The sequence below is a fragment of the Plectrocnemia conspersa genome, unplaced genomic scaffold, assembly GCF_051122295.1.
Source record: "Plectrocnemia conspersa isolate PC_06_02 unplaced genomic scaffold, ASM5112229v1 ptg000004l, whole genome shotgun sequence".
Lineage (NCBI taxonomy): Eukaryota > Metazoa > Arthropoda > Insecta > Trichoptera > Polycentropodidae > Plectrocnemia > Plectrocnemia conspersa.
The window spans coordinates 7,468,864-7,483,489 of NW_028277168.1; the positions used below are offsets into that span (position 1 = coordinate 7,468,864).

Genomic DNA, 14,626 nt, shown 5'->3' on the forward strand with positions numbered 1-14,626 from the left:
TATACAAAGGACGCCAACACGCTGAACGCGTGATGAATGGATGATATCGAAGAAAAAATTTGCAAACAACCCGCTTTTTTTCCCTTTTATATACGTTTTCCTTTGAAAGGATTTAAAGAGCGTAATCGTGCAGGAAATAAAAAGTTAAACGCTATTTAGGACCGTGAGGTCACATTCGCACTGAGTAATGAGGATCGCGACCCGTGGAATTCGTTACGCGAGGAAACTGTGTGCGAAAATGATAAATTTGAAAGCATTTTCAGCGATGATAAGCGTTTTAAAAAATGAACTTCAAAGGGTCATATTCAACGCAACAAATCTCATTTTTATGTGTTTCATTGTGAGGAAAATCCTGGAAAGCTCTTCAATAGAAATAATTCATTTAACTTTTATAACGATCTGATGTTTCTGTCTTATCACATTTGTAAACATACAATAAATAATAAATAAATAAAGCAGAATTTTTAAATACGTAAACTTGGTTTTACAGCTCAAAACATTTTTTAATCTATTAAATAATGACTTATCAATGAGTGCAGATCAATAAAAAAGTATTTGGTTTTATATAGGCATTTTGGTTTTTCGATATTTCTCGATGAATGAAAATTCACATTTTCACTCATAGAGTTTCTTAAGATTTTTTTATAAATAAAATATATACACATATATCTAATATATAGTATGCGATTAACATAATACTGTGTATTATTATATATTGTCCCATTAGTCTTTGCGTTTTTTTCTTACATTTTCAATAATTGATAACTTTTTATAAATAACGATAACTCACTATTCTTTCAGTGCTTTATCACAGTCGTATTATTGATTCTATTTAGTAACGGGTTAATTTTTCTTTCCATATTTTTATACCGAAATCAATAATGACAGTGCAGATAAAATAATCTCAATGAAGCTAAATTATTTTTTATGCAGTGGGCAGAGATGTCAATAAATTTAGAAAGTGTCATTAGTGGTTCTAAGAATGTTGCCATTGAATATCTACGTAAGAGCGGGTAGTTTTTAGGGGGTTTTAGTAAGGATATCAGGACTGCCATCAAAGATTAACGATACACGATACGATTGATTACAGAGCGTCGAATTACAAAAAAATTGCCTTCCGTATTTATACCCGTATCGTAGAGAAAATTGTCAATAACAGCTGTTGCTGCTTTATATTTTTCATATTTCGAACAAGATAAAGAAAAAAAAATATTTGGTTCATTGAAAAAACGCCAAATTTAATGGCATAACTCTGTGGAAAGCCCCCACACATTTTTTCATTCTGATGATTTCCACGCAATGAGGTTTTTTCTTATCTGAATAATAAATAATAATATATTTAATTGATTACCAAAGCAAAGATAAGGCAATTAAAGTAAATAGTAGAGAAACGAATAAACAAATTTGTGCCATTTAAATATTTCTACTACTCTATTAAAAGCTTCCGAGAAAGTAGCATATATTTTAAAACATTTGGCACGGACACATCTTTTCTTATGCATTGATGTAAAAAATATTAGCGGTTGTAATATATTCGTTTTTTTGGAAAATTTGCAAATTTCTCGAAAAATTATAATTCCCGATTAACCATATTTTTAAGAACTTCTCTTAAAAAAATACTAGTCATATAGCATATAAAGAATATACTATACATTTTTACTAAATTAAGAATAAGCAGGCTGAAAGCTTTTATGTTTTTACGAAACATGTTATTGTGTAAAATTGTTTATATTTAAATTTAACGCAAGATCTTGTTTAAACGGAAATGAGATAACATGATTAATAAATCGGAAATGAAATACCATAAATAATAAATTATATTACAAAATTTATTATCTTACATCATTTATTAAAATATTAGATTAATGTGTCACTTGCGTAATCAGGATAACAAACCACTGGTTTTAAAAGACCTGTAACCAAACAAAACGGGGAATCACAGCTACATACTAGATTTTAATCGGTCGGCGTGTAGAGTTATTTCCGCTGGCCAATATGCATGCCCAGTGAAAGCTGAATTTTTTAAGACAACTGACTCTTAAAGCTTATGGGCTTAGCAAAATGACATTTTACTCTTCCAATCATTCTAATAAGAGGAAAAAATATTACAATGTTATTCTAAAAAAAATTGCGCGCCTGTATATTTCTAAATTATAAATTAAGTTTGTAAAAATATACCTACGTTTGTACTCAAATGTCAAAGTAATATTTTTTTATCCTTATATATTATGTACATTAAATCCGCTTATTTTATACTTTCCGTCTCTGAAACAGCACCGACGCGTATCTAAAGATACATGTTTGTCGTTCGTTTCCCGAGCGTAAAAGTCGAAAAGCTCTTCTTATTTATATTGTTAATTTTCAGGAAAAAATTGTCTTCTTTGGGGCGTCTTTCGGGTTTGTTACGCACATATACGCCGTTTCTCACTCTGAACACTGGCGGTTCACCGAACCGAAACATCTCATACGCCTGTCGCACAGTGGAATTGAACCGACTTCCAAGTGAAAAAAATATAGAGTAGTAGGAGAAAAAATATACCTTAGTTTGGGATAGCGAACCTTTTATGGTCGTGAAAAAGAAGTTTATCTAGTTGCTGACGTGGAGTTTTATATACATATATACATTGCATATAAAAATTAAGTTAAAATAATAATTTAATCATCATTTCCTATAAGTTTTTAATCAACTTTACAAATTGTAAAGTACACACCACACAGAATGTTTCTAGATGCATCTTCGGTCAAATTCTCTAAAAACAAAAACAAAATATCAGCATTATTGTTCTACCGTCACTCCGCCACAACATCTTGCAGACTGACTTAGTGTTGCTTACATTCTGTTCAGACAAACAAGTGTATCTACATTGAGTATTTTCACCCTACTTTAATAATTAAACGCGCATCTTTAAATTAAAAAAGATTTACCACTTAAATCTTGATTTTATACTACTGTGCAACACTCAGCATGGCACATACGAGTTTTTGGTTGAAATTCTACTCTGGGGTCGCATAATGAGAGGGCGTATTTTAAAATGTGGTCTTTGTACTTGTTGGTACGAAATTGGGCATTTTACGTGTGCCTACACGCATTTAAGCATTGTTAAACTGTTTATTTTCTACGATGTTGATTTAGCGAAGCTTCGCGTTGCTTGCTTCTCGTTACGATACGTAAACGTTAAAAATATTTCATACGTATTCTCTGTTATAAAAAAAGATGATGGTTTAAAAACAAGCGATTTTTTTCTAAAACATTATACAATCTCAATATTTATGAGATATTTTAGAATAATCTCGCTGCTCAATGGAAAACGCTCAACATTGGGAACATATCTAATTTTAATAAATACATATGTTTCCTTGTCTCTCATGGTTCACCTTCGCAAATTTTTAAGTTGAATCCAACTTGGGTGCATTTACTAAGTAACTGTCAAAGTAGTGCAATGTTAATGAATACGATTATAATTATTGACGGTGCTTAAGAGACATTTACAAACATTTTTAAATTATTTTTTATAGAAAATATCTTCTACGTAAAATTAATCGTAAATCATATAATAGGAATCGATGTCAAACATCCTAATAATATAATGTGTATCTATTGCTCGTTGATAATATTTATATTTTTATTCCAGTCAATAATCTTTTTGTGTATTGTGCAAATTCATAAGAGCATAAATCTGTTATTAATCCGAACCGATTGTTGTACGCGGTACCACACTATAAAAATATATAGTTAATAAATATAGCAATGTATATTTATTTATTTAACAGATTATTCCAATGCGTCACGATGGTTAAAAAAATCTTATATATAATTGTTCTAAGCAGCTTCCGCTTCTATGCTAAATTTTCTACTTTGTAAATCGAATAGCTTTTTTATGAACGGTGTATAATAATACACGTAAACAAAGGAAATATATTTAATTATAATTAATAAAAATAAAAATAGAGTTGGCACAATAATTTTCAAACCTCCGCTAATTTATTCTATTGTTGTCGACCAATGAAAAATAAGCATTCAAATATGAAACAAGATGGCCGACAGTAACATGACAACAGTTTTAAATAATTATTATTTATAAACAAAATTTTGCTACGCGACAATAATTTTCAATAATTCGTTATGTGCGTTGTTCGGATAAATAATCGGATTGCAGATTAATTAGGTGTGCTATAACTATGAAAATTAAATATATACATTACGTGTTGCGGATGAGAAGAAAACATTGATAAAATTAGATAAGCAATCATAAAACAATCCTCGTAATAAAATCTTAAAATTTTGAATTCCTGGCGACGGGCTCCGAGGCCGAAAAGTGAGTTTTTTCTGTTGTAATACATAAACATTATCATTTCTTCCGATTTAATGCACATATACGTTAGTTAAACATAAACATGTAATATATTCTTAGTACGTATGAAGATTGAGGTTAATGTCGATCAAACCGTATAAATGCTAATAAAACGTATTTTTTATCTATTGATATTTAGGGATACTATCTTTCACGACGATCGCGTGACAATGATTGTGATGCAGTCGGTTATTTAGCTTAAGAAGCTTGGTTACAACAAAATAAATTAAAACTATAATTGCAGCAAAAAAAGTGACGACTAGCAATATACATATGTGTAGTTATCTAATAGACATTTTACAATGCTTATAAATATGTGATTGTATACCTGGAATAATTGTTAACCAAAATATTTAAGAGTGGCTTTTTTTTAATTCCTATGTGGCAAAATTTAAATCAATTTTTGTTCTGGGTCATCATTCCTCTTTAGGAATAGCCAAATTCAAGATTCAGTTACATAAAAATTATGCAGTATGTTCTTTATAAAAAGATAATACTTGCTGACAGTGACTTCAACGTGAGAACATTTACTCTTTGTTTATATATACCAATTTTACGTTGTAGCCATAAAAGTCATCAAATTGTTTCATCATTGATTCTGAAAAATAATTAAAAACAATAAGACCTAGATCAAAAGTTAAATATTGAACTTATTATTACTACTAATATAATTCATAAATTAAATTTAAACGAGAATCGAAGAATAAAATTGACGGAAGTTACCGTAGAAGATTAAACACATAGATTGGCATCTCTTCATCTTCTTCAAAATTGTCGCAATATGTCATATTTTAATTTTTTTCCATACGTAAATGTTATTAGATCTATCATTGCTTCTGAAAATTAACTGTAAACGATACTATATAATGGGTAAAATGTAGCTTTTTGTTTACACTAATACGAGATTTTTCATTATTACTAGCATTGTATTATGTTTAATTAACTTTGGTATGTATACCTTTAATTGCCAAATCACCGCTGTTTGCCTTTTAATATTTGATCCTAGAAAGTCAATAGTAATTTTGTTAGAATAACCGTGATATATTATTCATATAACACTTACTGGCACTCTCATAACTTATAGTTTTGATTATTTGTAAGAAAACTGCTGTGATTATAAAATATTACACTGTTTATTTAATTGTGCGCAGCGAGCGCTTGCCAGATGACAGAAGAACTGTCACATATAAGCAGATTTGAGAGTTAAGAGAAATCCCTGTCTTGGGCGCGCTTTGAATGAACTACGAAATTGATTTTATTGATTTAAATTGTAAAACACTTAAAACAAAATATGTATAAAAATATGTCATAAAATTCTAAAAAAAAATTCTTTAAATATATTTAGTTTATACGGGATTTAAAATATAATATAAATAATGTGAATTTGTATTAGCTTCTCTATACAGACAAAAATTTTAGCGAACGTTGGCAAAATTTAAGTAAGTGCGTAATTTAAGTAAAAACATTTCCTAAAAAAAGGGGCAAAGTTTCAAAATAAGTACTATTCATAAACCACCAACTAGTAAACACATAGTGTTGCAAAAATCCCTCTTACTAATGCCTTCGAAATGAAACTACAGAAAATTGTATATCACTAATTTAAATATTTTTATCTCTTTCTATTTTTTTCAAATTTAAAATATCTCGAAAGAGTCATTTCTGAAATTTTATTACTGGCATATTTATTTATTTCCCTGCATATATTTTCAATCAATGTATCCATTTAAAATAATTAAAAGAAGTCGATAGGCTCCTGATAACCTTCTGGTATTTTTGGTCCAACTCGTACGTTGTCTCAGAATGTCATCTCTACCGTCTCTTTCAAGTTCATCATCGTCAATAAATAAATTTCTGCGGTTTAATTTTTAGATTTTAGTAATTTTACAATTTCAGGTAAATTAGTTAGGAATTACCATATTTTTTTTAACCGTAATATTTCGATAGAAGTATCCGTTAGTTACTTAGGAAATAAAATACTGTTATTTTTATCATCAAGTCATTCAAAAAGTCTTATTCATTAAATTAAATTATTAAAATATAAATTATTATTTTTGGACTTTTAAGGGTACTGAAGACTAAGTACAATAATAAAGGAAGCGACTGAGCTGAAGGTGATAAATATTATATAATTATATAAGTGTTTTATAAACGTATATATTTATTTTTCTTTTAGTAAGGGTTTTTTTTATATATTTTTAATGTCCATCGGAATAGTATTCCGAAATCTATTATGATTTAAGTGACCAATATTTTATATAAAAACAGATATATTGGTATATGTACATACATATGTTACTTCTTTTTTATACGTGTATAAGGGAAATTAATGGTTTTTATTAAAGTCGTTTGTTGATTAAGTAAAACGAGCCATAAATGGTGTTATCGTCAACATAAATAGCTGTATATCAAGCACCGGAGGTATTGAAGTTCCGGTTTCCGATATCAGCCTTCCCAGAGGAATGTAATTAAAGCCTTCACCCATTAAATTATACACAAATAATCGTGTAAGATCTGTAATTTATATACTTCGCAAAATTTATTTTTGTACAAATATATAATTATATAAACTACTTGAGAAACTTGAAGAAAAACATACCCATACAAGCATGATGTAAGGACTCCTTTTTGTCGGGCGAAGCGCACAAAAGACTTGAAGAAAAATCGGAGAACAGAATAATTTGATTCTTGCCATAGTTGACATAGGATAAAAGGAAAAAGAAAGAAAAAACATCTCATGCCGGTAGCTATTTGCATAAGAAAAAACGATCCAACCGCGGGGGGAATCGTCACAAATATTTTTCTAACTTGAAAATAAAATAAAGCTTAGTTTTTACGTATGTCTAGAATAGAGATAGTAAACCTTTAAAATGTCGCGTGTTTTTACAAAATCTGAAATATTTTTTACTTCAATAATTACTATATTGAACGTTATACTACTTAGAAAACATAGGTATTTTTGAGCAAACTTTAAAACCAATAATATTTAATATTCTATTTGCTACTATATTTAAAGCTTTACGCGCAAATTTGGGAATCTGTGTGAACTTATTGACTTAAAATAAAAACTGTTACTTTACATTATCATTAATAATAGAAAATATTGCTTTATAGGTTCTCGATAATAATGGGTTTAAATTTATAAGCTTATAACATTTTAAAATCACAAAAGTTATCTGCATTGCGGTAGCACGCGTTTTAGGTGGAAATTGCGTTAAACACTTTAAAGTGCAAAGTTTTGGACAGAATGCCGAAATGCGAATTGATAACGCCTCATTTCCCACTTTTCTTTTTAGCGGTGATCGCGGCGAATATGCAAATTGCGAGCTCGGAGACATAAAACCGTTAAAAGTTTTCGCTACGATAATGTTTTGAAGGTATTCTCTCGGCAAAAAATATTTGGAAGTAATGAGAACGGTTGCGCATAACTCGCAAAAGATATTTCATTAAATTTATACTGGTAGCAAGATTTAACTTTTCTTTTTAAAAACTAAATTAAACCCTATATGAATATATTATACAATAGTATAAAAAAAGTTAATCCATATTTTTAATTTAAAAAAATCTACCGACGTTGCCCACACATTCGTATGAATAAATATTTATGTTCTTATCAAATATAATTGAGAGGTATACGTGGAATCGAAGTTTAATCCATATATCAAAGGGACGGCTTAGCTTTCTAAAAATGCTCTTCAGTAGCGGAACTTTTCGGGATTTTTTTATATTTTTATTTAAATAATAAAAATAAATACAAATAAAAAATTGAGTCACTAAATTGTTCCTCTTTTTAATTTAGTCGTTTTTTTTCCACTGCAGCAGTGTAAAAAAATGTTAGAGTGTTTTATGTGTCATATATGTAACAAAATAAATAATCTATACTTTTCACCTCCCAATTAAATAATACTAGAGTACATATTAAATTAGAACCCACGTCTTTTATGTATTATTCACAGACTTCGTACCGATTTGATTATGCGTAATGATCATTTGCTTTTATGCAAACCAAATTCATTAAATAAGCTTCTGCCAAGTGTCTTTATATCCCCATTTGATATATACATAAATCTGGTTTTATACAAAGTACATGAATTGTTTGACATGACACTGCAAGCATTTTACGTTTCATTTAAAAAACCTACCAATAATAATTTAAAGAATAAACTGTACTTAAAATTATATTGACATATCATAGAAACGATCTGGTTATTAATTTTAAGATTGACAAAATCTTTATATTATATAAAATTCATATTTATATCATTTTCACTTTGCACGTTTATCGTCTTTAACATTTTCTAAAATGCTTATATTTTTTCAGTATGCAGCTTCGTAGTACACAAACGATGTCACGAGTACGTAACTTTCACGTGCCCAGGAGCAGACAAGGGGGCTGATTCTGACGTAAGTTCACTTTTTCATGTTTTTTCATCATTTAAGAATCTTAAATTATATATAATATTATTTATGATAGAAGTAAATTAAAAAAACACAACAATCATACATAAAACCATTTAGTTTTAATTGCGTTAAATCAATGCGAAGCTTTGGTATATTATATTTTATTATACAATAATATTTATATATACATTTATGGATATAGTAAGTATATGGTACAAACAGTACTTAAAAATAGCAACCGGGGGTCGTAATTGGGTCAATCCATCTCTTTATGATCCACGATGCATCCAAGTGGATCGGAAGTGCAACATAACATCAGGAATTGGTGTCATCGTACTTTTAATATACTATTGCCAACAACGTTTGATAATGCTCCTATTTGTGGTAAAACTAAATCCTATTAGAGTAGAAAGGGTATAATATATCTTGATGGTGCATAAATTAATTTGTATATAAAGATACATTGCACTGCTTTTGATTTTTTGTGTTCAAAAATTTCGTTGAGAGCTTAAGCTAAAAAATAATAATAATAGATAACGTCTATATATTTTATTCAAAAAGAGTCAGAAACACTATCTTACTTTTTTAGCTTAAAACACATTTTATTTCTAATCCATTTTATGATATATCCTCTAGGCACTAGGTGCATTGCTTTTGATCGAAAACGTTTTCTAAAAACTTCTGGCATAATCCTAAAGCGAAATATACTGCACAAAAATTATCCTAGTGTTGTTTTACTATATCATAATTCTATTGTAGATTTCTGCTAGTTGAGAGGCTGTCATACATGTGTCGCTCTCACTTGATTTTAGACAATTTTTAAAACCAAAATACCACTCTTATTAGTAGCATTACCAAAATCTTATCGTGTACATTTTTTTTATTTTTACTATTTCTTAAATAATAATTAAAATGTTATTAAAATTAAATTTATATTAAAGCAATTTACTCTGTATAATAATATAAAAGTGTCACTGTCAAAATGTACCATTTTTTTTAATAATCTAGATTGTACGAACTTTATCACATTCCTTATAGTAATGCGATATGATGGAAATATCCCTTTTCGAATGGCCTTTTATTTCTCCGTACCCTCACAAGTGATATATCACCCGGAGAAAGGTCAAGTAGGTACAATCATAAATCTGGCGATATGTATCAGTAATTTTATTTAACCACTACGTCTTTGTTCTGCGCCTCCGGCGATTTCCCGAGATGAAAGTAAATTTTCACAGTGAGTTTTTTTTAATGGAATATTTGCCATTCCTTAAATGTAATATATCAAAGTATCGCAATGTTTTTTTTAGAAAATGATGATTAATTTATAATTGTTGATCATGCGTTCGAAAATCACAATCAAATCATATGTATCACCTGTGTGTTTGCGGATGTGTGAACGATCGTATGCGCGCGCTTCATCGATCATAATCGTATTTTGATATTAGTTGCTTATCGCATCCGAGGTGGAGCTTTTGAGGTCGTCGATGTAATCCTTAAATGGACGTCGGATTCTCTTTAGGATTAAGCGTGACTTAACGTTTCACATGGCTTAGCGCCGTGACGACGATAGAAGTATGTTTGTGTATGGGTGACTTTGGAAAAAACTGGCGCTCGTCCAAAGAAAGGGAAATGTAGGACGGGTGGAAAATGGCATGTGTCAATTTTTTTTAATTTTGCGTATATATTTATGTGTCGAAGAGAAAGCAGCATGAAGTTCACTGTTTCGCAATTGGGACTTTGCAAAAGTTATCGGTATGTGTTTTATTTATGAATGAGAAAAGTGCTTTTTGTAATCAAATATTTTAAATGAAATTGGTCTTTAAAATAATGCGTATTATAAATACCGAAAACTTTCGCAGAGATTATTAAAATTAAAAAAATGTGTAGCAGTATAAAAGATAAACGTAAAACTTCATTAATAAAATAATGATTTAACCATCAAAATTCTTTAGTTATTGAAGTTGAATTTTAATATATGTATTATTTTATTATCGTATTTAAAAATACCGACTGATCTCAAAACAGATTTGTGTGAAAAATATACTGTTACTATTTGCACAGTATTTTCCTTAATGTTGGATTTGTCCAGACCTTGATTTTCACCTTTAAAGTTGCTCTTATAAGTAGCACTACAGTAATAAATCAAGCAATTTTCTTACAATTATTTTTACACTACAAAATTCAGCTATATATCAAGACTTTGTATAGATTTCTGCTCATATACTTTTCAAAATTAATTATTCACAGCAAAGATCAGCTATATATTTGTATCCGGAAAGTTCACTGACGTAAATTTATTGAATGGAAAATTTACCGACAAAATTATGGAAGTATGCGGACTACTGAAACTTTTTGCAAAAAAAATATGTTGTGATAAGTTATATTTCTTAGTCAAAATTGATGGCACTTAATCCAGCGAAATTCTTAATTAAATCTCAATCTTCTAATTATATTTCACAAAGCATTTTACAATATTAAAAGTAAATTTTCTGCTCAGCACTACAAAATTCCATAAATAATATTACACAATAAAATTGAGCTATCATGATAAAATGATTAATTAAATACTTGAGAAAGGTTGAAAATGAAATGTATCTCGTAAATGATCATATTATTTTATTAATGAATTTTTACTGCAGTGTATATTCAAGATGTTGCTATGCACTTACATTGGACAATCAAATTTATTTCCAAACATCATTGAAACTCTTAAATTCACAGGGGATACTAAACAAACATCGACCGCAAAATCATAGCAATTAATCACTACATCGAGGTGATCTCACGCCTGATTCGCAAGCGTGACCTTTTCTAAATGTCTCAGGATATCCGATTAAACCCACGACTATCGCGAAACCTATGTTGTATTTATTAGATATAGATAGCTCAACGCCGTGGGTGTAAAAGGTCAATGCTTTTGAGAATCGGCGGCGAGAGTCCTCCCCGGGCATGCCAGCGCTCTTCGGGGTGTCCTGTGAATCTGGTTTCTAAATATCTAAATGAGATAATTGGTTTTGGCATGTGGGCGCGCAGGACACAAGAACTAGGCACAACTTCAAGGTGCACACGTACTCGTCGCCGACGTTTTGCGACCACTGCGGATCGCTGCTGTATGGTCTCATTCATCAGGGGCTCAAGTGCCAAGGTAAAGACATCATCAAGGGAACAAACGCATCGAAGTGCGCTAAAGTCGATCCTGAAATGAGGATAGGTGGTTGTGAAGGTTTACCGATGGTCATAGTTCAGATTGATGAGAAGATATATATATATATATACTTAACACACTCGTTTAACAATTTCACCGTAATAATCGTTACGAAAATAACCATTATGCTTATAACTTTTTCTAAATATCAAAATATTTCCACAGAAATCTGATAATGCTAAAAATACATTACAACGAAACCAAACCCTTATAATCAGATTCTAAGAGATATACCAATGACCGAAAATTACAAAATAAATAGTAGCAGCTGTTTCCAATTTGTATTATATGTTACCTTAGAATTTTGCTAAAGAATTTTGGGATTACGCCTCATTTATTGCACTTTCTTGAGAAGCACGTCACTGTGTTTTTGATGAGAAATCTTATCAATAATTGAAAAAAATCCTTTATTTTAGTAATGCAATGTTAGTAAAACATGTTCTAATTAGTATTCATTGTGTAGTCGGTTTCATCAACTGAACCACTCCTTATTTATTATACATTTGAAGGATTATATTAATATAAAAAGTTCAGTTTTAAACGTTTCAGAAAAATGGCTTTTTCGTTAAAATAAAACACCGTGGGAAGCCTCTTAACAGATTAAGGTGCGCGTCGTAAATCAAAAAGGACTAAATATTCGCCGCCTTGAGAAATGAGAATCAATGAATTTTGATTAGCGGCCAACGGTAATTCGTATTCAAATACTCACTCTTTTGTAATTAGTGGTCCCACCGAAAAAGTGGTGGACAACAGAATCTATCATTGAAAGGGCCATGGATATAAATACTGAAACCCTAGCAACAATGCATTACGTCTGAGACATTTCTACATGTATCAAAACTAGAACATAAAATTCAAGAGCCTAACTTGGATTATAAATGAGAAGAGGCCGACCCAACTTCATACCAGCGAAGATTGCAGAAGCCGCCGCTTCTCTCTTCGCATCTACCGGTCCAGTTCAACGTCCAGAAATCAGAGCAAATTTAATTCGGAAACGCTTGAAACATACGGACATGTTTCAACTATTGCGCAAACAATCAAATAACAACTATCTTTGTCTTAACCAAAATAAAACCCAGACAGTATTATTCAGACATTGTACTTTCCCAGAACATTTATTTATCTTTCAAATATTTTTAATATTTTTTTTTATTAAAACTTAAATTGTTATCAATTGTTTATTAATCTTCATTAGCAGTTTAAAAAAATCTGCTTTCCACATAAAGTTGGAAATTTCTGCTTTAAAAATATATGTTGTAATTATAATTGGAATACAGTGAACCCTGTTATTTTTTTATTATTAATATTCAATTTTACTCTTCAGTTGTAATTTGATAGGCGTAAGCCCAATGCGTTACAACTGAGTCAATCGCAATACCTACGAATAAGTATTAACGACCAGATATATATATTATTAATTTAAACTTATAATCAAGAAATGTCACTCTGCGCATTTTTATAAAATATAAATTTAGGTATGCTGCCGTGGCTTGAACCTGCGCCCTCTGGGTTACCAATCTAGACCTTACGGTTTACACTATTCTGAGCTTACCATTTAAATCTTTATTAGTAAATTGATATAACAAATACAAATTCAAATGAAAATACTTTGAGAGAAAAAAGTATATCTATGCATATGAAAGTAGCCCGAACTACTTTTTAATTGCTTAAAATAATCTTAACTTTACTTTTTTTAAATAAAGTTTATACTTATATATAAAATGCCCTATATACAATATTTCAATATGAAATACTTTTTATGGTATATTACTAAATGGTTATTCGTAACGGTCATTAAATATGCACTACTCATACATAAAAATACACGTGCAAATAGACATTTTAGTCAACACATAGACATTTTCGTCATTTTGGAAACTTGACCCTCGCATACCTTCGTGATTTGAGCAACTTTGTTTCAGAATTTGACCTTAGCGTACGAAAGATGTGTAACTAAGTGTATAGGAGCATACTACTAACTCCCCCAAACGCTTGACAGGACGCTTTTGTTGGTTTTTTGACGAGCTTTTGTGTATCGTTTGATTATATTTATTTCTTATGTGATTATTGGTTATTTTTTATACCACAAGGTGGATGGAGATGTGCAACGGTGTATGGAGAAATGTGCATTATTTATATAAAAAAATATAATGATATATAATATGACGTTATCCATTATTTTTTATTAAAGTATAGTAATAATATAAATAACGTCACATAATATATTATTTGATATGAAATAAAAATATATTATATCACAACGATATAAACAGCTTTTGGTTTTGCTTTTCTGACTGCATTATCGTGATTTTTCATCGCATCATGTTTTTTCATTGATTTTATACTATGTTATCATGCATTCTTACTCTGACACATTTCATATTGAACGCACGATTTGTTTTATTTATACTCTTGGTGTACATAAATTATTATATATAATGTATAATAATGCTACTAAAAATTGATTAAATCGTAATGTAAGATATAATAATCGATTTTTAGTTGTTACATATATAAAAATATAAATAAATACCAATACACTGCAACATGAACAATGCATCTTAAAATATTTCACACAAAGCACAATGTTCACATAAAAAAACGACATGCTTGTTAGTTATATTATGGTTCTAAAAATTATATACGTTCATATTTAATGTTATGTCGTTTT

The 14,626-nt window shown here is 29.7% G+C and overlaps 1 protein-coding gene across 2 annotated transcripts in view; it reads left to right on the top strand.

Moving 5' to 3' along the window:
- The window catches only part of Pkc53E (Protein C kinase 53E), a 220,542-nt gene that overhangs the window by 190,519 nt on the left and 15,397 nt on the right, over positions 1-14,626 (top strand). The window contains exons 3-4 of one of the 2 annotated variants that reach the window (XM_088184718.1): positions 8,671-8,753; positions 11,784-11,895. In XM_088184718.1, coding sequence (XP_088040844.1) covers positions 8,671-8,753; positions 11,784-11,895 — 195 coding nt within the window. The remainder of the gene's footprint in view (positions 1-8,670; positions 8,754-11,783; positions 11,896-14,626) is intronic. The other variant, XM_088184719.1, reaches the window with a different exon arrangement.